This window comes from Pogoniulus pusillus, chromosome 14 (genome assembly GCF_015220805.1).
Source record: "Pogoniulus pusillus isolate bPogPus1 chromosome 14, bPogPus1.pri, whole genome shotgun sequence".
NCBI classification, from domain to species: Eukaryota; Metazoa; Chordata; class Aves; order Piciformes; family Lybiidae; genus Pogoniulus; species Pogoniulus pusillus.
Window position 1 is genome coordinate 4,479,402 of NC_087277.1, and position 26,451 is coordinate 4,505,852.

A 26,451-nucleotide genomic window follows, 5' to 3' on the forward strand; every position below is an offset into this window, starting at 1 on the left:
ATTGTTAACTTTACTAACAATTTCTATATGTCCTTTTAACTGCACCCAGCAAGTGAAGAGGTACAGATTGTAATTCTTTCACTGTTGCTGGTGCAAAGCAGGGAAGCCTTGAAGTTCTTCACAGAGAGAGTGATTGGCATTGGAATGGGCTGCCCAGGGAGGTGGTGGAGTCACCATCCCTGGAGGTGTTCAAGCAAAGCCTGGCTGAGGCACTTAGTGCCATGGTCTAGTTGACCGGATAGAGCTGGGTGCTAGGTTGGACTGGATAAGCCTGGAGGTCTCTTCCAACCTGGTTGATTCTATGATTCTTCTATTTAAGGTAAAACCTCCTGGAAGCTGCATCTCAGCTCTTGGAAAAAAATAGCTTAGTGCTTACCATTGTTATTTCTGTGGCAATGTAAAATAGATGCAAATAAATACTATTTATGAAAAATTAACCAAACATGAGCTAGTTAATAAAAAGTTAGAAGCAGAGCCCCTGAATATGTCACAGCACATTTATTTTTTGAGCCTTGACTCATTTAAAAAACCTTTTGGTTGCTCTGCCTTGCATGTCAGCCTTCCTGCATTGCTTGTCCCTCCCTTGGTGTTTACTGCTGTGCCTTCCATCTCGCTGCCCATACCTTAGCACAAATGTTATAGGAATTGCTTCCATTTCCTCTACTGTGTGCTGACAGCATCATAGAATTGTTTCAGTTGTGAAAAACCTTTAAGATCATCAAGTCCAACCATTCTCTCATTGCTAAAGCAGGTCCCTTAGCACCACATCTTTGTGTCTGCATTTTTAAGGTGTTCAGGGATGGTGATGCAACCACTTCCATGGGAAGCCTATTCCAGTGTTCGGAAACCCTTTCAGTGCAGAAGTTTCTTCTAATACTCAGTCTGAACCTCCTCTGATACAAATTGAGGCCATTTCCTCTTGTCCTATCACTTCTCACAAGGGAGAGGAGACTGACCCTTACCTGCCTTCAGCCTCCTTTCTGGCAGCTGTAGTGAGCAGGTCTCTCTTCAGACTTGTTCTCTCCAGATGAAAGAACCCCGGTTCTCTCTGTGTGTCACTGTTTTGGGTGTTGCAAATACTTCCCACATGCCAACTAATTGATTCTGTGATCTATGATCTAATCCTTGTGACTTATTAGTAACAACCCTTCTTCCCAAAAGCTGCAGAGCAATACATGCTTTGCTAGAACTATTCTGCTCTGGCTTGTTTTGCTGAAGGGGAAAAAACAGGAGGTCATTGAGGTTTAAAGTGGCCAAGCTGTTGCTGAAAGCTTGTGTGTAGCCAGATAAACCCTTCATTGTTTCAGCTGCTATGTAGTCTTGCCCTCTTCTGATTTATACACAGAACTCAAGGTTTGGACATGAGGAATTTGTGATTTGATGGTCTGAGTTGCATCTCGCATCTCCTGTGCGGGTTAAACGAGGCCCTCCAGCCCCCCGTTAACTGCCAGGCAGATTGGTAGCTCTCTGGGGAGGCAGGCATGAGAAGTGACAAGGTTGCAGAAGATTGCAGTGGGTTGAATGTGAGGTCACTGGCATTTGTTAATGCAGGGTGAGTGCAGCAGAGTGGGTGGCATGTGTGGCTGCAGACCAACCGGAGCCTTTCTCTGCAGCTGAGTGCTTACGCTTGCAGATCTGCTTAAGCTTTCTGACTCTGCTCTCCGGGGCCTGCTGGTTTCTTTTGCTCTCAGCTGGCGCCTCCTCCCACTTAACCTGTGCCCCACAGCTCAGCTGAGACAGGCTATTTTTTCAGAGCTGAGCTCCAATAAAACACTCAGACGTTTGACATTTCGAACATGCTTTACTGAACTCGTGATTATAAAGGTAATTTACAATAAAGCAATTAAATAAAACAATAAGTTAAAATACAGTACATTTATACATAGTATTTCAAAGGGCTCCAAAGACTATTGGGTTCCAATACATTAAGACTTTAAAACGACATTAAGATTCAAAGTGTCTCCACACCTATACTGATCTTTGTAACACGTTTCAAGACTCCCAACAAGGTACATTTTTGGTTACAGTCCCCCCTATATGCGTAAAACCAGTGAAATGCTCAAGCAATTGTACGACTGAGAAGAGCACTACACGAGGACAGGCACGAATGATGTGCTGGAAGCTGCCTGGGGAAGATAAGTATTAGCTCTGAGTTGAATTGACACCTTGGACAACAAATGGAAGGCGCTAGCATGCTTTCTGGAGCACGTGTGTGATACTCTCAGTGGGAACAAGACTCCATCTCACTCAATACTGTAGTTGCAGAAACGTTTTCAGTTAGTGCTGCCTACAGAAATCCTATTTGCTCCTGGATGCATCTTGTGCTACCCTTGAGCCAGTGCAAAGCACTCACATGTTCCCCCAGTGAACCAGCTAGGGAAAAGAGACTGCCTTAAACTCAGCCAAAGGCCCAACAAAGAGTGCTAGCTGTAATTCACTGCTCTTGCCCTCTGTGAAGATGTGTTGGCACCAGTGCAGGGAAGGCCCAAGGTGCCTGGGAGCAGGAAGACTCTTTCTGTAGGCAGCAGTACTGTTACAAACACCCAGGGGAACTACAGGGTTCAGCCTTTTCATTTTGAAACAAGGAACGTGTTTTTGAACCGATTTATAGTGCAAATCAAAGAGTCAAAAGCAAAATGATGGACTCTGCCAGGATATACAAGAACTTTTTAACCATCTATCTCAGCCCTCTTTCTTTCTGCCTCTGCCAGTTGGCTCCCAGGGACAAAGTGGGCTTTAGGCTTTGATATTGAAGGGTGTACGGCGTAAGGAGTGCAGGGCCACAAGGCAGCAACCACGAAGCAACGCTCCGATATTGTAAATGGGATCTGTTCCTCCTCTCTGAGTACTGAAAGCCCACATGATAGTTGGTACAACAGGGGCTGCTACAGCCAGGACATCTCTGAGGAGACTGCTGCTCCAGTATCTCCTCTTTATTCCCATCTGAGAGGAAGTATTGACATAGCCAAAGGTTTCATCATCATGAGGTGCTGTAAAATCAAGTTCTGTCATGAAATGGCTCCTATTAACCCCATGCTCTACCTTCCTGCAAGGAGACTCCATAGGAGACAAAAGGATGGCAGAGTTTGGGTCACTTGGAGTTAAGTCCACTATGACACCAGAATCACTGAAGCTTCCAAAAGAAAATTCACCCAATTCCTTCAGTGAAGAGGGTGGGCTTAGAGGACTGGTATCTTGAGCTCTGAAGATGTTTTGGATGAGCTGCTCCACGTCCAGGCTATATGGCACCACGTCAGTCTGGACAGCCTGCTCCGCTGTTACGTTGCTGCTCTTCTCTTCCATCCAGGAAGATGCTACTTTTCCATCCAAAACACTTCCAAGCATCTCTTTATTCACAGGAAAATGGGAGAGAGCTGGATCACACAACTCAGAAGCTGTGTTGGTCAAACTCTCTCCAAATGCATCAGTCCCATAAGTTGTGTCCTCAGTAAGAAGCAGCCCACTCCCTGCCACCTCCTCCAAAGCCTGGTGCTCTGCATTAAGGCTGTCTGGCATCATGGCACACACCGCTAAGGGCTTCCCGTCTGAGTCCCATGTGTACTCCAGGCACTGCTCATCCCTCACGGAGCCGTTCTGAGCCATCTCCATGCTCTGTAGCAAGGATTCCAGTTTCTTGTTTTGAATGTTTATGTCTGTGAAGTATTGCTGGATCTTTTTGTCTTTCTCAGCCAAGCTGCTTTTCATGCTTTCAATAACCTGTTTGAGTTGTTTGATTTCGCTTCTCGCTTCCTTTAAGGCCAGCTCTGCCTCCACGCGATTGCACTCTTCTTCAATCCAGTCTTCCCTCATCCTTCCCAGCTGGGCTTTGAGCTCTTCTATTTCTGTTTCCCTGCAGCACAATAAAAATGTTGTTAACACTTTTGCTGACTGGTCAGTTACAGAGGCAAAATAAGGCTGCCACTGCACAGGGATGGCTATGCTGCAGAGATGTGCAAAGAAGGAAGCATGGTCTGGTTGATTGGCAGGGCTGGGTGCTAGGTTGCACTGGGTGATCTTGGAGGTCTCTTCCAGCCTGGTTGATTCTATGGTTCTATGATTCTAATTCTTCCATGTGCTATTCCCTGCCTCTCCTGAGAAAGCTGGCAGAGGTGTAAACCAGCTGCCAAGACTTGTGGCCTGGCTGCTGACTGCTCACTGACTGCCTCACAGCCAGCAGCTATGCTGTGTTCTCAGACATTTTGAGGTTGTTTAGCCTGGAGGAGACTCAGGGGTGACCTCATTGCTGTCTACAACTACCTGAAGGGACATTGTAGCCAGGTGGGGGGTGGCCTCTTCTCCCAGGCAACCAGCAAGAGAACAAAGGGACACAGTCTCAAGTTGTGCCAGGGGAAGTATAGGCTGGATGTTAGGAGGAAGTTGTTGGCAGAGAGAGTTATTGGCATTGGAATGGGCTGCCCAGGGAGGTGGTGGAGTCTGTGTCCCTGGAGGTGTTGAAGCAAAGCCTGGATGAGGCACTTAGTGCCATGGTCTAGTTGATTGGCTAGGGCTGGGTGCTAGGTTGGACTGGATGATCTTGGAGGTCTCTTCCAACTTTGTTGATTCTATGATTCTACGATTCTACAAGTGGTGATCTCTAGGTCAGGTCCAACTAATACAGGGGTAAACATCTCACCTTGGATGAAATGAAAAGCAGCTTTCTGAAGGCATCCTCTGTGCCAGCCAACAGCTCATTATGAATGGACAGAGCCAGCACTGGCCTCAGACAGCAGGATGGCTCAAGGGTGCAGGCAGCCAGATTGCTTCCCCAGTGTGGAGCCAAAGGATGCTGCCTTGACTTGCATGCAAGTGGGGAGAGAGTCTTCTATAAGAGATGTAGCCCTTGCAGATGCAGAGGTCAGGCTATCCCAAGCTGGACCATGCAGCAGCTCTTTGGGACTCTACCTTGGGGCTCTATTTAAAGACCCCTTTGTGCCTGCTTAGGCTGTGTGTGCTGGAGAGCATTTTTAGCAAAAGAGATGACCTCTGTTGCTGTGTAATGCACATTGTCCTTTCTTTGCACAGCAGCCATGAAAAGGGCTAAGGTGAAAAATCAGTATCTAAGTGAAAAACCTAAGTGGGCAAATTGGTTTGTGTAAGAGCTCTTCTGTCAGTGGAGGAGAAGGGAGACACTTGAGTCATATTTTGCTAACTGAGGTAGAACTAAGGTTAAAGACAGTGGCTGCTAGAAACTGGTTTGTGTGTTAATGGTCTCAGTGCTAAGTGAGCCTGGTAAAAAGTTCTCCTTTAAAAACATTCCACTGGGAAAGCCATATTCATATCCATCGAGTGGGACACACTCACTGAGTGGGCTGTGAAACCTGAAACACCTGAACACAACTTCTTAATCAAGCACAGAATTAACCAGGTTGGAAAAGGCCTCTGAGATCATTAAGTCCAAAAGAACCCAAGTTGTGCCAGGGTAGGTATAGGATGGATATTAGGAAGAAGTTCTTCACAGAGAGAGTGATTTCCCATTGGAATGGGCTGCCCAGGGAGGTGGTGGAGGCACCGTCCCTGGGGGTCTTCAAGAAAAGACTGGATGAGGCACTTAGTGCCATGGTCTGGTTGATTGGCTAGGGCTGAGGGATAGGTTGGACTGGATGATCTTGGAGGTCTCTTCCAACCTGGTTGATTCTATGATTCTATGATTCTATCACCTAACCCTTCTAATTAACTAAACCATGGCACTAAGTGCCTCATTCATCCTCCTCTTAAACACTCCCAGGGACGGTGACTCCACCACCTCCCTGGGCAGCCCATTCCAATGCAAATCACTCTTTTTGTGAAGAACTTCTTCCTAACATCCAGCCTAAACCTGCCCTGGCATAGCTTGAGGCTATGTCCTCTTGTTCTATCACTGGTGCCTAGCAGAGAAGACCAACTCCACCTGGCTACAGTCTCCTTTCAGGTAGTTGTAGACAGCAATAAGGTCTCCCCCGAGCCTCCTCTTCTCCAAGCTGAGCACTCCCAGCTCCCTCAGCTGCTTCTCGTAGGGCTGTGCTCCAGCCCCCTCACCAGCCTTGGTGTCCTTCTCTGGACACAGTCAAGCAGTTCAACATCTTTCTTAAATTGAGTGGCCCAGAACTAGACACAGTACTGAAGGTGTGGCCTGACCAGTGCTAAGCACAGGGGCATAAGGACTTCCCTGGTCCTGCTGGTCACACTATTCCTGATGCAGGCCAGGATGCCATTGGCTCTCCTGGCCACCTGGGCACACTGCTGGCTCAAATCTGAACAATCTATGGGGTCAAGAAAGAAGTAAATATGTTGAAGATTCCCAGCCCTAGGTGGGCTGATCTAACTGTGATTTCTGAAGTGATGCATACCTTTCTTTAAGTTTGCTCTCAGATTCCTTCAGCTTTGTTTTCAAATGCCGTACTGTAACTTCTTTCTGCTGCAGAGGAGTCAAGTACTGCTCGGGATTTTGTGGCTTCATGCTGTGACTATCACAAGAATTGTACCTCCCTGATCGCCTGAAAAGAAAAGACAAACAAACCATCATGTAACATCACTCCTGCACCTCTTCAGAAAACCCCCCCACTGAATGATGCAAAACTCAGTCTACATCTGCCTCATTTGGGACTCCTCAGTGTCCACATAAGTGAGTCCCTCTCTCAGATCCAAGTACTTGAGGAAATGGCTGATTTGTGGCTGCAGTGCAATTTTGCTGTTTACTGTGCTGGGTTTCAGTGCCACTACTGCAAATGACTTTAGAATACCTAGGTAGCTCCTAACCTGAGAGGGGTGGCATGCCCAAAAGCGGGCAGCTGGACCACTGGCAAGGACACCCAGCTGTAGACACAGCCAGGTGACGTAGCACGGGGACTGTGTCCAGCTTCACACATGACTTATGAAGCTGGAACTTAGATCTGTCCTATCTAGCTTCAGGTGTGTATCTAACATGTTTGGCTGCTGAGTTGCCCAAGGCAGAGCAGCATGCAGGGGCAGGGAATGGCAGCAGTGTGGTGGTAATTTCTTCTCTGTAATATGTGGCTCATGCTCTGACAGGTATCTCTGTTCTTTCCTGTACAGGGGCTGCACAGAGAGGTGCCTAAGACTGGGCAGAGTGATCAGGTCCTGTATCTGGGTCGAGGCAATGCCAAGCACAAATACAGGCTGAGCAGTGAGTAGCTTGAGAGCAGCTCTGAGGAGAGGGACTTGGGGGTGCTGGTGGATGAGAAGCTCAATATGAGCTGTCAGTGTGCTCTTGCAGCCCAGAGAGCAACCAGAGCCTGGGTTGCAGCAAGAGAAGTGTAGGCAGCAGGGCGAGGGAAGTGATTCTCCCCTCTGCTCTGCCCTGGTGACACCTCACCTGGAGTACTGCATCCAGTTCTGGAGCCACTATTACAGAAGGGATGTGGATGTGCTGGGAGGTGTCCATAGGACAGCCACGAGGATGAGCAGAGGGCAGGAGCTGCTCTGCTGTGAGGAGAGACTGAGGGAGTTGGGGCTGTTCAATCTGGAGAGGAGAAGGCTTTGAGGGGACTTTATTGTGGCCTTTCACTATCTGAAGGGGTCCTAGAAGAAAGCTGTGGAGGGAATGTTTTAGGCTGTCAGGTAGTGATAGGACTGGGGGGAATGGAGCAAAGCTGGAAGTTGTTAGATTCAGACTGGATGTTAGGAAAAAGTTCTTCAGCATGAGGGTGGTGAGAATGGGTTACCCAGGGAGGTGGTGGAAGCCTCATCTCTGGAGGTGTTTAAGGCCACGCTGGATGAGGTTCTAGAGACCTCATCTAGTGTGAGGTGCCCCTGGCCATGGCAGGGAGTTGGAACTAGATAATCCTTGTGGTCCCTTCCAACCCTGACTGATTCTATGATCTTTCACCTCAGTGTGTAATGTTTGCCAGACTACACCACCCAATGCTCTCCAAAGTGAAAGGACCCTTACATGAAAGAAACAGTAAATCCTCATGAGATCTGGTGACAGGAAACCACTCCAAGCCTGCCTTGGAGTGAAAACCAACTGCAAGGGGTTTTGACTGAAAGTACCCTTGAATTTTACAGCACCCCATTGACTGTCGAGCCACCAATATCAGGAGTCACACCTATGCTGAGGAGCAAGGCGCCCTTCTTGGCTACCCAGACAGCTGATCCCACCTGAGGGAAGGTGAGTCAGCATGCTGAACAGCAGGATGCTGAAACAAAAACTTGCCTCATGACTGGGCTGCTGTCACTTCCTTTGTATGAGCCTGAGTTGCTGCTGCTGGCTGAAGAAGCCCTGTAGCCCTGATGGATGTTAGCAGGACTCAGCTGGTTCTTGCACAAAGGGTCCTTGTCGCGGTTAGCAGGTGGGCTGGCTCCGGACTTGTAGGATAAGGATCCATTATTCCGACCATAAGGGCCACGACTGGAGGGAAACCAAAATGGTTAAAGCATGCTGGATTATCCTCCTTGGGCAACTCATTATGTGCCTTATTTTACACACAAAGTTGTCTGAACACTGTGAGAGGTTGGGAGGAAAGTCCTGAAGTCATCAGCCACTGCATGCTCCTTCGCTGACTGTAGGGTGACCTCAGGGGTCTACAGGGGTGGCCTCATTGCTGTCTACAACTACCTGAAGGGAAGTTGTAGCCAGGTGGGGGTTGGTCTCTTCTCCCAGGCAACCAGCAACAGAACAAGGGGACACAGTCTCAAGTTGTGCTGGTGGAAGTATAGGCTGGATGTTAGGAGGAAGTTCTTCACAGAGAGTGATTGGCATTGGAATGGGCTGCCCAGGGAGGTGGTGGAGTCACCGTCCCTGGAGGTGTTCAAGAAAAGCCTGGATGAGGCACTTAGTGCCATGGTCTGGTTGACTGGCTAGGGCTGGGTGCTAGGTTGGCCTGGATGGTCTTGGGGGTCTCTTCCAACCTGGTTGATTCTATGATTCTATGATTCTAAGGGGCTCTTCGTTTCAATTACACGAGTTAGAGCATCCTTGGCCATTTTCACATTCCTCTGTGGATCCAGTGCTCACTCATGCTCCCTAGACCTCCGACTCCATTAAGTGATGAGGGAACTGTAGCCTGGACCAGTGCCAGAAGAACTATGTTTCAGCACTCCTTGGCCAGGTCTGTGGAGAGATGGCCAGCCCCGGGGGTTTGCTGTAAGACTGCTTTCATGCTCCTCAGCAAGCAGCCAGAGGAACTGCAGCGTGCAGTGAAAACAGATTTGATTTTGCCACTGTTCTTTTCTGCCTTTGGCATGCTGGATGCTTCAGCTGTCATTGTCAGCTATTCATTCACTTAGATAATAGTTTGAACCCCACTGACATCAGGCTGAAATAGCATTAAAATAGACAAAGAAAAGCATGGCATTTTCGTCCTTCCTTCCTTCCCATTCCCCTCACACATATCTATCTTTCTCTTCCCACTCTTTGTGGAACCATCTGACTGTCAACTGTGTATGTTTGAAAGCAATTGGTATGTGCACTGCTTCTTGAGAGCTGCCAAAGGGCTGAGGTGCCCTGAGGACAGCTTCTCAGGGTGTGTTCTTCGCTTGCCTGCTTGGTTTCCTTTTCTTGCACTACCATGCTGCTACCTTCACCCTCCCTCCCAAGGAAGAACACTTCCAAACTGTAATGAAAGGGCAGGTTTACAGGAGGGGGGGAGGGGGGAAACAACAACAAAATCCAGCCAGCAAAAGACAAGGCTGGAACACAAAAAAATCAAATACCACAGAATTAGGAAGCAAAATATCCCCTTAAAATTGTCTGACTTGGTTTCCTCCCTCCTCTGAAAATGGAACAGTTTATAAGGAACAGATGGTTGAGTGGCTGCTGCAAACCTTCCCCACACTGCTGCGGTTTGGGTGATTTTATAATCATTTTACAACCAAGTGCAGGACTGTGGTTTGTGAGAACGTTGAAATGTTTCATATTCAGTTAAGTCAGACAGCTGAAAAGCTAACATATCGCAAAGGAGACATCTCCTTCCACTTTGTACAGCAGGAAATCAGCTCTGCTGGGTAGGAGAGCCTGCACTGAGTGTGCATAACACAGCAGTGCATTGGAAGGAGCCTTATTACAGGAGGCTTCTGTGCAATTAAACAGGGCAGTATGCTCGAATTGTTATATTTAAATGCACCAGATGGAATGATAGAGAATATTACTGCAAGTAAGGCCATGGTAGGGCTTTGTATTATGCTTAGTGCTGTTTTCTTCCCACAGCCTGTAACTTTACTGGCTAGATTTTATCTGGAGAGAGCTTAAGGACTGTTTATTTTTGTAAGAGTCTCAGGACACAGATAGGAAGCTGCTCAGTAAGCATCCTTCTGCCGACTTCTCTGTGCTGGGGCACACGGCGACCTTGGAGGCTGTGTGACTCAAGCATACGGGGATCCTGCTGCTAGCCCCAGCCTGCCTGCCAGCTCTTCCACAGAGGGCAGGAAACCACTCCTGCGAACCGGAGCGCTCGCCACCGGCTTCAGAAAGCCGCAGCCAGTAGGGGCTGCGCGGGCAGAGCACAATGCGCGCTGCTCCCGCCCAGCGCCGCCGTGCGCGCAGGCTGCCTGCCTTTGCGCTTCCATGGTAAGCACAAATCTCACAGCCAGCTTTCGTGGGAAGTTCATTTAGATAGATGAGCCACCTTCCTCCCTCCCTCCCTCCCTCCCTCCCTCCCTCCCTCCCTCTCTCTTTCTTTCTTTCTTTCTTTCTTTTTTCTTCTTTCTTTCTTTCTTTCTTTCTTTCTTTCTTCTTTCTTTCTTTCTTTCTTTTTCTCTTTCTTTCTCTCTTCTCTCTTTCTCTCTTTCTCTCTTTCTCTCTTTCTCTCTTTCTCTCTTTCTCTTCTTCTTTTCTCTCTTTCTCTCTTTCTCTCTCTTCTCTCTTTCTCTCTTTCTCTTTCTCTCTTTCTCTCTTTCTCTCTCTCTTTCCTCTCTCTCTCTTTCTTTCTCTCTTTCTCTCTTTCTTTCTCTCTTTCTTTCTCTCTCTCTTTCTCTCTTTTCTCTCTTCTCTCTTTCTCTCTCTCTTTCTCTCTCTCCTCTTTCTTTCTTTCTTTCTTTCTTTCTTTCTTTCTTTCTTTCTTCTCTCTTCTCTCTTTCTCTCTTCTCTCTCTCTTTCTCTCTCTTTCTTTCTTTCTCTCTCTTTTCTCTCTTTCTCTCTTTCTCTCTTTTTTCTTCTTTCTTTTCTTTCTTTCTTTCTTCTTTCTTTCTTCTTTCTTTCTTCTTTCTTCTTTCTTTCTTTCTTCTTTTTTCTTCTTTCTTTCTTTCTTTTCCTTCCTTCCTTCCTTCCTTCCTTCCTTCCTTCCTTCCTTCCTTCCTTCCTTCCTTCCTTCCTTCCTTCCTTCCTTCCCTCCTTCCTTCCCTCTTTCCTCCCTCCCTCCTTCCCTTCCTTCCTTCCTTCCTTCCTTCCTTCCTTCCTTCCTTCCTTCCTTCCTTCCTTCCTTCCTTCCTTCCTTCCTTCCTTCCCTCCTTCCCCTTCCCCCTTCCTTCCTTCACTCTTTCCTCCCTCCCTCCTTCCTTTCCTCTTTCCTCCCTCCCTCCTTCCCTTCTTTCCTCCCTCCCTCCCTCCTTCCTTCCTTCCTTCCTTCCTTCCTTCCTTCCTTCCTTCCTTCCTTCCTTCCTTCCTTCCTTCCTTCCTTCCTTCCTTCCTTCCTTCCTTCCTTCCCTCTTTCCTCCCTCCCTCCTTCCCTTCCTTCCTTCCTTCCTTCCTTCCTTCCTTCCTTCCTTCCTTCCTTCCTTCCTTCCTTCCTTCCTTCCTTCCTTCCTTCCTTCCTCCTCCCTCCCTCCTCCCTCCCTCCTTCCTCCCTTTATCTCTTCCTTCTTCCTTTCTTTCTTCCTCCCTTCCTCTCTTCCTCTCTCTCTCCCTCTTCCTCTTTCTCTCTCTCTCTCTCTCTCCCTCCCTCTTCCTCTTTCTCACTGTCTTTCTCTCTTGATTTGCAAACAGTTTTAGGTATATAAAGGAGAAGTAAAGATGTTTAAGGGAAAAAAAACATCCAAGCCACTACTACCTACTGCTTCCTACAAAAAACAAGGTCACCATCTGAAAAGGAACACGCCGAGTTGACACTTTATTACTTACTGAGAGAAAACAAAGTGGTAAGACTCAAAGGTTAAAACTATCTGCTTAGCAGTACTGCTGTTAACTAGCACACCTCCAGTTAAATACCCCTCTCCCCTAACTAGCTTACCCCCAGTTAACTACCCCTCTCCCCTAACTAGCTTACCCCCAGTTAACTACCCCTCTCTCCTAACTAGCTTACCCCCAGTTAAATACCCCTCTCCCCTAACTAGCTTACCCCCAGTTAACTACCCCTCTTGCCTACTCCAGCCAATGCCTTTTCTGCCTTCCCTGGCAGTGTCTCTCATGCTTGTTAGGACGAAACAACAGAAGCCCCCCCAGCTGGCTGCTCCGGCACTCTCCAAGCGCAGCATGTGCTCCCAGCGCAGTTCTCACCGGTCTAAGCGCTGCCCAAGAGCACAGTGTGACCCACATGGTTTTAAACTCCAGGCTGCTGTTGCGTGTATCAACTGCAACCCTTCCACGGCAGTCTGTCTTGGGCACTAGCAATCGCTTGCAATAGTCAGGAAGAAAAACAACCCCCAGCTGCTTTGCTTACTTGCGAGGAAAAAGATGATCTTTTGCTTCCAGCAGCTGACATATGGACTTCGGGCGCTGAGAACTGCCGTGCTGCTCGAGGAGCTGAAATCGGCCTTCACTCCCTGCAACAGCAAAGGGAAGAGTGAAAACGCCGCGGAATTTAGAACCCAAAGACTGTTTTCAACATAACAATGAATCACAAGCATCCTTCCTTTGTCCGTGCCCTGTGAGTGTCAGAAGTTGCATGACTTTCCAGAGATCCCCGAGGACAAGCGCTGGATTGGTTCCAGATTTGCAACGTTTCTTCAGAACTGGCACTTCAGCAGCAGAAAAAAAAACAACCCAAACCATTTGGACACAAACCCCTCATGCTGCAGAAGCCATTTTAAGGCTCAGCTAGGAACATTTGTTGTGACAACCTGTTTGCTTGCTTTCTCCTTGCCATCCACACGCGAATGAGGCCGCTCATGTGGCTCCTTCGGCAGCACACGCTTGTCACTGGAGAATAACCAGCAATAGAACAAGGGGACACAGGCTCAAGTTGTGCCAGGGTAGGTATAGGATGGATATTAGGAAGAAGTTCTTCACAGAGAGAGTGATTGGCATTGGATGGGCTGCCCAGGGAGGTGGTGGAGGCACCGTCCCTGGGGGTGTTCAAGCAAAGCCTGGATGAGGCACTTAGTGCCATGGTCTGGTTGATTGGATAGGGCTGGGTGCTAGGTTGGCCTGGATGATCCTGGAGGTCTCTTCCAACCTGGCTGATTCTATGATTCTAATTCTCCTGCATCAAGCCATACAAACATGCCTCTTGCTGGGAGGAAAGCAGCTTCTGTTTTGGTTTCTGAGATGCTGCACACACATACATATATGCATTTATACATATATACATTTATACATCTCCCAGGGAGGTGGTGGGGTCACCATCCCTGGAGGTGTTCAAGCAAAGCCTGGCTGAGGCACTTAGTGCCATGGTCTGGTTGACTGGACAGGGCTGGGTGCTAGGTAGGACTGGATGAGCCTGGAGGTCTCTTCCAACCTGGTTGGTTCTATGATTCTATATAAAGCATATACACACAGGTGTATATATGCATTAATGCGTGGAGAATGCCCACATGTACACACACAGGCAGGTTTTTGTGTGGCACAGAGGCAGAGTGAGGCAGTTCTCATAGCCCTAAGTAATCCACTAATCACGTGTGGCTCTCAAGTGCCAGCCAGATACTGACTTTACTATGCATCACAGCTTTTGTTTCTTTCCCAGGCTCTGGCATATGCAAGGAGAAGTGCTCACATTTTCCTAAGGCCAGCACTTTGCTGAGGTAGATGTACTAACAAAGTCTTATCTTCTGGAATCTTCCCCCCCCTCCACCACCCAGGTTAGGACTCAAATGGCAAACATCCCAGGCCACATCCAGGTCTCACGCTGCAGCGCCACAATAATGGGTGGTAACTGCATCTGAGGGGACAGAAATAACTCTTCAACATCCTCTGAGCAGCCAGTCAGGAGAAACATCTCTCACTTCAGAATTACAGACACCCACGGCCAGTGGCTGCAGGCTAGCCATAAATCCATTTCTGCCATCATTCCCATGGGGGGCAGATGCAGCCCCAGGTACCATCATCCCTATCATAGCAGAGAAACTTTCAGGTGGCCTATCTCTCTTAAATCACTTGCAGAGCTGATGGTTATAGGCATGTCCTGAGGAAAGGCTGTAATGGGGCTGTCCTCACTACCTTGAAGAGGATGAGACATCCAGCAACCTTCATTAACATCTAGCAACTCTTAGCAGCTGGTCTTAGGATCAGATGTGTTCAGATTTAACCCAATACCTTCCCAACCTCACCAGGTCTGAGATCAGCCCCTGTTTCTCTATGCATCTTATTTATCCCAGTCCAGAGTATTCCTCAGCCCAATTCAAAGTGCTCAATGCAAAGCTTAGCTCTTTGAAACGAGTACCCTAGGAACCCAGTTACATCACCCCTAACCACTCCACACCCAGTACAACAGACTTCTAATAATCAGCCCCAAGTCAGCACAGCTGTAATCAGATCAGAACCGAGCATGAGATTGAGAGAGGAGGAGGAGGAGGAGCAGCAGAGCTGCTGCTCTTTTTCTCACAAAGTGTTCATCTCAAGTCTGCAGATGCAGATGTCACTGACCCTCTCCTTGGGGAAGCAAAACGATCGTGGGATATAACATCCAAAGCTGCAACAGTGTTTTCCTGATAAACAAAACATTCCCATCTACAAAACTAAAGTACACTGCAAACACTGTCCCAGTACCCCACTGCTCCCAAATCTACTGCTCCAAACAAGACCTGAACAGGTAAACACATCACCAGATACCATACCTCCGGTGTCTGGGCCCCCAAAGCATTCCTGTCCTTGCAAGATACCAACAAGCTTTCCAGAGCCAGGTCCTGGCTGTGACAGAGAACAGGAGCCCTAGCCAAGGCTTATCTCTGCTTAAGTAGACCACATCATAATCAGATCTTGCTATCGAAAGCATTTCAAGGAAGCAAGGCTTAATAATCACCTCTCCCTGACCTGCCTGGCTGGCAGCGCAGCGCTGGGGGAGGGCTGCCCAGCCTGCGTCAAGTCAGCAGAGCCTGAGAGCACAACCACTCCAAGGATGAGTTTTCTGAAAGGCTGGGCTGAGCCTGAGAGCAGGAGCTGTGGCTGCGAAGCTCGAATTAGCCTGTCTGGCCCGACTCTGATAATAAGGTCTCTTCCAACCTTGGTGATACTGTGACACTGTAATAGCTGCACAGAAGCTGTGCGCTGAGCACAGGAGACTACTTGTGCTTAAAATTAGGCATGCAGCTATTTATAGCATCTTCCAGAACGTTTTACAAAGTAAAGGGGTCACTGCTAGCATTGGTTCCAAGTGTGTTAGAGATGTAAAAGCCAGCTCTGCATAGAATGAGCTCTGTGGTAAAGGGTTGGACTGGATGATCTATGAGGTCTCTTCCAACCCTGATGATACTGTGATACTGTGATACTGTGAGTCGTAGAATCAACCAGGTTGGAAGAGACCTCCAAGCTCATCCAGTCCAACCTAGCACCCAGCCCTGTCCAATCAACCAGACCATGGCAGTAAGTGCCCCATCCAGGCTTGGCTTGAACACCTCCAGCGATGGCAACTCCACCACCTCATGTGGCAGATCTTGAGAGCAGTGTTACTAGGAGGCTTTTCAAAACACTCCCTCCCATTTGGTAGACATCTCTAAATAAAACAAGATCTGTGTAATATTGACTGCAACATCTTCTTCTGAGTTAAGTGTGAAGTCTGTCTTGCAAATGTCTTAACAAGGAGATGAAACTCCTTGCCTAGCAGTGATATGGGCAGGAGCTGAACACAGGCTCTCACAGGATCACAGGGTATTAGGGGTCAGAAGGGACCCAAGGAGATCATCAAGTCCAACACCCCTGCCAGAGCAGGACCACACAATGTAGGTCAGGTCACACAGGAACACATCCAGGCAGGCCTTGAAAGGCTCCAGAGAAGGAGACTCCACAACCTATCTGAGGAGCCTGTGCAGTGCTCTGGGACACTTATGGTAAAGTGTTGAAGTGGAGCCTCCTGTGCTGCAGCTTCCATTATTTGGTCCTTGTCCTACCCCAGGGAGCAGTGAGCAGAGCCTGTCCCCCCCCTCTCCTGAGCCCCAGCCCTCAGATGTTTATAAACATTTATTAGATCCCCTCTCAGTCTTCTCCAGACTAAACAGCCCCAGGTCCCTCAGCCTCTCCTCACAAGGCATGCCCTCCAGTGCCCTCATCACCCTTGTAGCTGTCATCTCTCCTAACACCATTCTACATGCTGGCAGCTCCCTCAGGACACCTGCTGACTATTTTTGTCACTGTGGCAATGTGGTTGCAGAAGTTCACACAGGTAAGCCCCAGTACAGGCAGATGATCCAACATGAACCACAAAAGAGGTTGCAGCTTCTCAGAAGCACATTTTGCCCTAACTTGTCTAGCTCTGATGTGAGACTTTCTTGTTAAGAGGACTACCTTACCCACCCTTTCCTGTGAAAGATGTGTTGAGCTGCTGGGTTCAGCAATATCTCATTTGAAATTCAGTGAGCCATAGTCTCCCATGCTCCAGGCACTCAGTGTCACAGCACCAACAGCCTTCTGGCAGGTGAGCCAGCTTGGGTATATGCTCTGGTGGAAAGGTTTGTGCTGTACAAATGGCATTTAACGCCAGGAGCCTGTTGCTCTGGCCTCCTCTTGCCTCACAGTAACAGCACGCCCACGATGCAGGAGAGGAGCTGTGACCTGCTCTGTGCAGTGGGAAGGACAACACAAGGACAGCCAACGAAGTACTGTAGCATTTCCCTGCAGTGCTCCTTCCCTGGAACAGCTCTCTGAGAAGCAGGAGTGGAATTGTGCACTGTCTGGCACTGCCCCTCCACTTTCCTATTGAATGGGCCATGACACAGATAGCATCATGCTTTGGGCTGCTTTTTGAACTCCTTCCTGCCCTGACAAAACCACTCAAGTGCCCTAGCTCCATCTGACATGGAGGGGAGGAGAAGGCAGCCTGTGATCCTGCTACTGCATGCTACACCCTGTGAGGAGGAGTGCAGGTAGCATGGACAGGCACAACCCAGGCAGAGGCAGAGAGAGCCATGAAGGTCTGGCAGAAGCCATGTGCTCATCACAGAATCAGTCAGGGTTGGAAGGGACCACGAGAATCATCTAGCTCCAACCCCCTGCCATGGGCAAGGACAGAAGCTGGGGCCATGGGCTGGGGCCAGAGCTCAGGAGACTAACACTGTCCTGCCACAGCATGGCAAACAACTGGGGAACTTCCTACTAATCACTCCAGGGCAGATTTCACATCCCATAAGTGATGCAATTACAAGTTTCAGGGTGGGACTGAGGAAAGGAAGAAAGAACTGCCTGGGCAAGGCAGGTACCCAACCAGCTGGCTCTGTGCATCTTCATTCCATTCATGGATGCACCACCACTGTGCCTACATTTTGATGCAAGAAGACCCCATCCTTAACTCTGCTCTTTGCAGAGCAAAGTGCCACATCACAGCTGTTGCATGTGGATCAGGCCTTACCAGGACAATATGCAAGCACAGAAAACCCATGTCCTGTATGCATGTATCTCTTACACAGGGTCACAACAACTAACCTCACATGCATTCCTGAGCACAGCCATCCCAGTCTGCTATTTGAAGCCATTGCAGGTGCCTGGATGCCTTGTTTGATCTGCTCTTGATATCAAACTCTTGCCTGCACTTTAGCATTTAATCTTTTTCCTTCTGCTCAAACTTTCTTGTCTGCATTTTGCTATCAAAACAGATAAAAATACAGAAGAGATACAGAGGAGTAAAATACAGGAGGAAAAAACCCCAACAACAAAAAAAGAGAGAGGCAGTACCTGTGACAGGACCACTGACAGCTGAGCAGAGCTGGGTTTCCAAAACTGAGGATGTGTATGGGCTTAGTAAAATGTAGTCTTTTTGTGTCTTTCCTGTTTGCATGTTTCACAGCTGCTGAAGTATATAGAGTGTATATATAGAGAGCTTACATATCTTCTGACTTCATCAACATGACCTTTTCATATCTATACCTAGCTGTGAATTTCATGTACCATGCCTGGTAAGATCACGGAGCAGATCCGCATGGAGGCACTACTGAGACAGGAGAATAGTGAAGAGGTGATCTGCTATATTCAGCATGGCTTCACCAAGGGCAAATCCTGCCTCACAAACCTGGTGGCCTTCTATGAACAGGTCACAACAGTCATAGATGAGGAGTGAGCAACTGATGGCATTTACCTGGACCTGAGCAAGGCCTTTGACACTGTCCTGCACCACATCCTGGTCTCCAAGCTGGTGACACATGGGTTTGATGGGTGGACCACTGGATGGATAAAGAACTGGCTGGATGGCCACACCCAAAGAGTGGCTGTCAATGGCTCCATGGCCAAGTGGAGGCCAGTGACAAGTGGAGTCCCTCAGGGAGCAGTCCTGGGACCAGGCTTGTTCAGCATCTTTGTGAGTGCCATGGGCAGAGGCATTGAGTGCAGCCTCAGCAAGTTTGCTGACAACACCAAGCTGTGTGGTGCAGCAGCCAGGCTGGAGGGCAGGGATCCATCCAGAGGGACCTGGACAGGCTGCAGAGGTGGGCACAGGCCAACCTCAGGAGGTTCAACCAGACCAAGTGCAGGGTCCTGCATCTGGGTCGAGGCAATGCCAAGCACAGATCCAGGCTGGGCAGTGACTGTCTGGAGAGCAGCCCTGAGGAGAGGGACTTGGGGGTGATGGTGGACAAGAAGCTCAACAGGAGCCAGCAGTGTGCACTTGCAGCCCAGAAAGCCAAGCAGAGCCTGGGCTGCAGCAGGAGAAGTGTGGCCAGCAGGGCCAGGGAGGTGATTCTCCCCCTCTGCTGCACTCTGCTGAGATCCCACCTGGAGTACTGCATCCAGTTCTGGATCCCCCATTACAAAAGGGATTGTGGAGATGCTGGACTGTGTCCAGAGCAGGGCCATGAGGATGCTCAGAGGGCTGCAGCAGCTCTGCTGTGAGTACAGACTGAAAGAGTTGGGGCTGTGCAGGCTGGAGCAGAGGAGGCTCCCAGGAGACCTTCTTGTGGCCTTCCAGGATCTGAAGTGGACTACAAAAAAGCTGGGGAGGGACTTTTTAGGCTGTCAGGGAGTGAGAGGAGTGGGGGGAATGGAGCAAAGCTGGAGGTGGGGAGACTCAGTCTGGATGTGAGGAGGAAGTTGTTGAGCCTGAGAGTGGTGAGAGGGCTGGAATGGGTTGCCCAGGGAGGTGGTTAAGGCCCCATGGCTGGAGGTGTTTCAGGCCAGGCTGGCTGAGGCTTTGGGCAGCCTGATCTAGGGTAGGGTGTCCCTGGCCAATGGCAGGGGGGTTGGAACTAAATGGTCCTTGTGGTCCCTTCCAGCCCTGACTGATTCTCTGATTCTATGATATGTATCTGACTCTCAATGCTAGGCTTTGCATATACATTCACCTAGTGACACAGGGCTGTAAATAGGAGGGTGCTGACAGCTAGTCCTCGAACTGTAAAGCACTTATATTTGCTAAGCAGCCTTGTCTCAAAACCATCCTGTTGTACAGCAAAGAGATCAAAGCATGCACATCTGTTCACCACTCTAGTGTAGCCACAGAGTCAGTGGCATCCTATCTCTGTAGATAACTTTGTTTAGAGATCCCAGGAGAAGATCCTGGGCCTATGCTCTTCTGTGCAATAAACTTTAACTAAGCCATTAGAAGCAGCTGGCAAAGTAAAGAGAATGGAAAGAGCAGGATTTGAAAGAGATTTGGTTTTGTTTCTCTTCAAACTTTTAACTCACAGCTACATCTGGAGTTCCAGTCTTACAGAAGCTGTTATGCTTATGAAAGAGAGAGAGAGTGGTCAGGCACTGGAATGAGCTGCCCAGGGAGGTGGTGGAGCCACCCACCCTGGATGTGTTTAATGGTGGTTTGGATGTGGTGCTTAGGGATATGATTTCAGGTGAACCTTGTGGAGTAGGGTTCTAGGTTGGGCTTGGTGGTCCTGAGGGGCTTTGCCAACCTGGAGGCTTCTGTGATGCTCTACTTCTGCCTATGTCTCATGTTTCCCACTACTGTCAGGTCTTGGGTGGGTGGAGGAAGCTGAGGATGACCAGCAGGTTGCAGTGGTTCAGGAGCTCTTAGAGGAAGTGTGGATTTGAAGCCCTTTGTTCTAAGGAGTGCACTGAGCTCCGATCTTAGCCCCGAGCTCTAACTGCTCAGCTGGGGCACAAACCCAGGCAGTAACTCCAGCACTGGCCACGTTTCAAAGGAATGAAACATAATGTTTGCTTCCACACACAGACCATGGTATGGCTCCAGCAAGCAGGTCCAGAGCGAGTCTGAGGTGCCACACATGGCATGCTCAGAAGTGGCTAAGTCTGGGGGATGGACCCTTCTGGATGCACTCCTGTGCACCCTGAGCTACATTCTATGTTCCTGCTCTGGCAGGGGGGTTGGACTCAGTGATCTATGGAGCTTGCTTCCAACCCCTAACATCCTGTGATCCTGTGACATTCTTCTCTGGCATCTCCTGCAGGCAGGTGAAGATGTGTCCCTGCCTGGCATGCTCTCTGCTGTGAATCTTGGATCTCAGTACCTAACCATCCTATTTTACAATGCAGTTTAGTCATCAAGCTCAGATTTGAGTTGCACTCCCAGGAGGATGGTGAGAATCTGGGCACTGCATTGCCTGGCACTGTCAATCCTGAAGTATCATAGAATGGTTTATATTGGAAGGGGACCTCAAAGATCATCTAGTTCCAACCCCCTGCCATAGGCAGGGACACCTCCCACTAGAACTCATCCAACCTGGGCTTCAACACCTCCAGGGAGGGAGAATCCACAACCTCCCTGGGTAACCTGTGCCAGTGTTTTACCACCCTCACTGGAAAGAACTTCTTACTAACATGTAGTTTAAAATCTCCCCTCTGCCAGTTTAAACCCATTAGTGCTCATCCTGTCATTACAAGATCTTGTCAATAGTCCCTCCCCAGCCCTCCCTGTAGGTCCCCTTCAGATACTGGAAGACTACTACAAGGTCTCCTCAAAGCCCTTTTCTTCTCCAGGCTGATGAGTCCCAACTCTCATAGCCTGTCCTCACAGGATAGACTCCAGCCCTCTGATCATCTTCGTGGCGTTCTCTGGACTCTCTCCAACAGTTCAATGCCAAGAGGCATTGCCTTCCCTACCCACTGTGCTGGCCACTGAGGCCATCACTTTCCAGTCTTGAGTTGACATCCACCCAACTGCTTGCCCATGCTCACTCTCCAGACAGCTCTGCTGACTGCAGGCTGTGCAGTAACAGCTCGTAACTCGGGCAGCTGGCAAAGATGCAGTCAGAGGGGATGTGGAGGGAAACTTCCAGTGTGACTCCTCCATAAATTGTTTAAACCTGCTGGATGAAGAAACTTCCCAAAACTTTGGGAAAAAAAAACCCCACCAACAACCCTGCAATACAGCTCCTGCTTCCTGTGTTTGGATCTAAACTTCATTTTACAACTGATCAATTCAGTCTAACTGGTTGTGCGATCTAAACTCTTTAGCTTGACTATTTTATTCACCTTGTTTGCTTACTCTTCTTACTTTGGAAGAAAGGTTCATTGCCAAATAATTAATATTTATCCCATTAAGGATTTCCCCCCCCCTGATCTCATCTAAATACCACAGTTTGGTAGCAATCTGATCTACACCACTGCAAATCGCAAGCACCGCGGATCTCGACGTGAGCGCAGAATGCGCCTTGTGTGTGCTGTGAAACCACAATCAATCAAGCTCTTCTCTCACAACACAGCCACTACAAACTAATTACAGACACTGGCTGAGAGCCATCATGTTTATTCTGCATATCACTGTGATCTGGGTTTGTGTTTTCCTTAATTGGTTTTAATTAATGAATTTGTAGAGCAGCCAAAAGCGGACTCTGGAGCGGACACAGAGCGCTGCAAGTTGCTTTGGGGTTTTGTTTTCCTTGCTGTATATAGTTTAAGGAAATTCTTCATACAGAAAGCAACCACACCTATTTTTTTTTTTTTTTTGTGCTTCTACAGCTTTAAATTGCTCCAATACATTTTCTGTTCTCTGCCTGACATGACCTTTGTCAGGGGGAACCATATGTTCACAGAGCAGAAGGAAGGGAGCAGTCTGGGGAACTTTGCTTCCTGTTCATGCAAAAAGGCTCTTTGGATCAGAGATGGGAGGATGCTGCTCAATAGGAAATAACCACAATACAAACAATGAGACTGCAGGTTAAAAAGTACAGGCAGTTCATAGAACCAACCAGGTTGGAAGAGATCATCCAGTCCAGCCTAGCACCCAGCCCTATCCAGTCAACCAGACCATGGCACTAAGTGCCTCATCCAGGCTTTGCTTCAACACCTCCAGGGATGGCAACTCACCATCTCCCTGGGCAGCCCATTCCAATGCCAATCATTCTCTTCTCTGCCAACAGCTTCCTCCCTAACATCCAGCCTAGACCTCCCCTGGCACAACTTGAGACTGTTGTCTCCTTGTTCTATTGCTGGTTGCCTGGCAGAAGAGACCAACCCCCACCTGGCTACAGCCTCCCTTCATGTAATTGCATCTGAATGATCAACTTGAATCTGACAGCTTTATGAAATGGATAATACATAAAATGTGCAAACCCTGCTATGGAAAAGTATCTTTATAAGCATGCAGTATCACCTCAGGAGATGTTTTGTGGTGTGTGTGTGGCAATGTTATTTGATCTGTTTGAAAGGAAATGGATAGGCTGGTCAAAAGTATTTTTAGGAGCTGGAAAATATCATCTTTGGCAGGGATGACTCAGCAGTGCACAGAGAGGGAGCAAACTCCATCACAAAGCAGGAAAACATCCCAGCCCTCTCATCACGTTGGTGGCACAAGTTTAACAAGGGGTTTTCAGGGGCCCCTTCAATACACCTAGAGCTGGTTGCCAGGCAGAAGGTGAGAGGCTGGCTGCAGCACTGCACAGGCACGTGTTTGCAGCATGTAAGCAAATCCATGCAATCACATGCTAAACCTGATTCAGCCCAAAGCTTCTGCAGGGTCACACTTAACATAAGACATATGGCTTGCTTTAGAATGTGCAGAAAACATTTCATGGCAATTTGAAATGTTGTCAACAGGCAAAAGGAAAGAAATAACCAAACTACTGGAAGCAGAAATGCAATGGGGAGGTAACTAACTAACCAACCCTGCAGTCCCAGGAGGAAAAGCAACATTTATTATAAGCTAATTAAATATTTGCTGTTATGTAAATGCAGTGTATGATTTGCCTTTGGAATGGGCTGCCCAGGGAAGTGGTGGAGCCATCATCCCTGGAGGTGTTCAAGCAAAGTCTGGATGAGGCACTTAGTGCCATGGTCTGGTTGACTGGCTAGGGCTGGGTGCTAGGTTGGCCTGGATGATCTTGGAGGTCTCTTCCAACCTGGTTGATTCTATGATTCTATGTGCACATGATCACAAAAACAAACCTGATTTGGTTCAAGTGTCATCCATTTAAAAGAACAGTGAAACTATCTAGAATATAGAGAGATGTTGAGGTGCTGGAACATGTCCAGAGAAAGGTGAGAAAGCTGGTGAGGGGTCTGGAGCACAGCCCTGTGAGGAGAGGCTGAGGGAGCTGGGGGTGTGCAGCCTGCAGAAGAGGAGGCTCAGGGCAGACCTCATTTGCTGTCTACAACTACCTAAAGGGAGGCTGTAGCCTGGTTGGGGTTGGGCTCTTCTGCCAGGCAACCAGCAACAGAACAAGGGGGACACAGTCTCAAGTTGTGCCAGGGGAGGTCTAGGCTGGATGTTAGGAGGAAGTTGTTGGCAGAGAGAGTGATTGGCATTGGAATGGGCTGCCCAGGGAGGTGGTGGAGGCACCGTCCCTGGAGGTGTTCAAGCAAAGCCTGGATGAGGCACCTGGAGGTGTTCAAGGCCAGGTTGGATAAGGACTTGAGCAACCTGTTCAAGTGGGAGGTGTCACTGCCTATGTCGGGGGGGTTGGAACTGGATGAGCTTTGAGATCCCTTCCAACCTAAACCATTCTGTGATTCCATGATAATTTGGTCACCAAAAAAACCCAAAACCATTCCCAAACCAAAATCAAAACCAACCAACCAAGCAAACAAAAAAAGTCCAAGAACCATTTATGATTTAAAGTAAAACATGTCCTGAACTCTCTTCTTTGTGTTTGATATGATGCTTTAACTTTGAAAGCCAATGATTTTGTGTCTTCTTTTTTGTCATAGCAAAAATAATTCTCCCCAAATATTTCGAGCATATTAGATTGAGCATGGCCTTTGTTCAGGCTGAAACAAAGCTTTCTCTTTAACGTTTTGATGCAGCAGCAGAGCTCCAAAGCAGTGATTTGCATAGCTCCACTTTGAACGTAGTAAAGACATCAGACACAACAGGAACGGCCCCTGCGAAGCTAAATAGGAGAGGAAGCAATCTATCAATTCTGGAGCAAACATTGCTCAGAAAGCAGTTTCAATCCCAGGATTCTCATTAAAAAGGCATTAATAACCTGGAGGAATTCCAAAAAAAGGTCAAGAATAATGATAACAGGATTACAGGTCACTGTTTCTGAAGGGAGATTAAGGCAATGCAATTTGTGTATTCCGGGATGAAAATGAATGCTGGCACCAGTGGTTATCACAGGCAGCAGGAATACAGCTGGAATGATGCAAAGCAAACCATGTAGCATTCTGGCTGTGATGCCTGCTATTCCATGAATAATGGCTTGAAATAAAAGCTGATGGTTGGTGAGAGCTGTGCATAGTAAAGTGCAGCTGAAGCAGGTTCAAGAATACTTTAGGTGGGGAACCAGAAAGGTATTTTCAAGAGCAGCATAAATAATACAGGTTGTAATGTAAAAGCAGAGCACACACACACAAAAATACCCTAAGGGAACATTCATAATGGCCTCTTTTGTATGCAGAGTGTTTCTGTGGAGGTGAAGGGGGCTGAAAACTGCCAGAAGGAGCATGAAATCCATTGCAGTAAATAAAGAAAAGGCAAAGCATGTCCTAGCTTGACTTCACACACACATTAAAACAAATAAAGCAGGCAGTGTGTGGAGCATCCCTTTGGCTTTTTTGGGTTTTTTTTGGCTCATATTCCACTCTGGATTAGCAGAGGAGAAGGACAAAAAACCCCAACCCTGCTTGGAGATTGCAAAATCTTTTTTTTTAACTTAAATATCACTGCTATTGCCATCTTCCATACCTGCCTCAGCTCTGACTTCTACTAAACTGCAGTGTCCTTCTTACACCAGGTATGCAGGCATCATTTCCCGGTGCAGAAGCACATCCTCAGGCTCAGAGGTGACCTCATTGCTGTCTACAACTACCTGAAGGGAGGTTGTAGCCAGATGGGGGATGGTCTCTTCTCCCAGGCAGCCACCAACAGAAGAAGGGGACACAGTCTCAAGCTGTGCCAGGGGAGGTCTAGGCTGGATGTTAGGAGGAAGTTGTTGGCAGAGAGAGTGATTGGCATTGGAATGGGCTGCCCAGGGAGGTGGTGGAGTCACCATCCCTGGAGGTGTTCAAGCAAAGCCTGGATGAGGCACTTAGTGCCATGGTCTGGTTGATTGTCTAGGGCTGGGTGCTAGATTGGACTGGATGAGCTTGGAGGTCTCTTCCAACCTGGTTGAGTCTATGATTCTATGATTCTAACCCCCAGGAGACCTGCATCACTGTCAAAAGGCATTTGGAGCTAAAAGATGAACTGGCTGGCACAGGTTTCACCCTGTTCAGTAGCCCAGGTGCTCCCTGTAGAAGTTCCATGTCCATGTCCTCTACTCAGCCTGATTTGCAGTTTGAACTGTGGCTCTCATGGACAATCACAGAATCACAGAATTAGCCAGGTTGGAAAAGACCTCTAAGATCACTGAGTCCAACCTAGCACCTAACCCTTCCAATTAACTAAACCATAGCCCTAAGTGTCTCATCCAGCCTCCTCTTCAACACCTCCAAGGATGGTGAGTCCACCACCTCCCCAGGCAGCTCATTCCAATGCCAATCACTCTTGCTGTGAAGAACTTCTTCCTAACATCCAGCCTAAATCTGCCTTGCAGCAGTTTGAGGCTCTGTCCTCCTGTTCTGTCGCTGTTGCCTGGGAGAAGAGCCCAACCCCACCTGGCTACAACCTCCTTTCAGGTAGTTGTAGACAGCAGTGAGGTCCCCCCTGAGCCTCCTCTTCTGCAGGCTGCACACTCCCAGCTCCCTCAGCCTCTCCTCACAGGGCTGTGCTCCAGCCCCCTCACCAGCTTTCTGGCCTTTCTCTGCACAAGCACTAAGCTTGAGGCTGCAGGCATCCTCAGGCACAAACCTCCCCTTAATGCTGTCCCACTTTCTGTACATCTAGAGCAGCACTGGGACAATGGACTGACCACAAAAAGGGGCCAGTGTGAGCC

General features: G+C 48.4%; 1 protein-coding gene across 1 annotated transcript in view; it reads right to left on the bottom strand.

The window, feature by feature from the left end:
- Positions 1-1,781: 1,781 nt before the first annotated feature.
- SYBU (syntabulin) overlaps positions 1,782-26,451 on the bottom strand; it is a 47,727-nt gene continuing 23,057 nt past the window's right edge. The window contains exons 4-9 of the mRNA XM_064154169.1: positions 17,036-17,065; positions 12,535-12,604; positions 11,989-11,991; positions 8,153-8,347; positions 6,327-6,473; positions 1,782-3,850 (exon numbers count right to left, since the gene is read on the bottom strand). Of these exons, the coding sequence (XP_064010239.1) occupies positions 2,737-3,850; positions 6,327-6,473; positions 8,153-8,347; positions 11,989-11,991; positions 12,535-12,604; positions 17,036-17,065 (1,559 nt within the window). The 3' untranslated portion in view covers positions 1,782-2,736. The remainder of the gene's footprint in view (positions 3,851-6,326; positions 6,474-8,152; positions 8,348-11,988; positions 11,992-12,534; positions 12,605-17,035; positions 17,066-26,451) is intronic.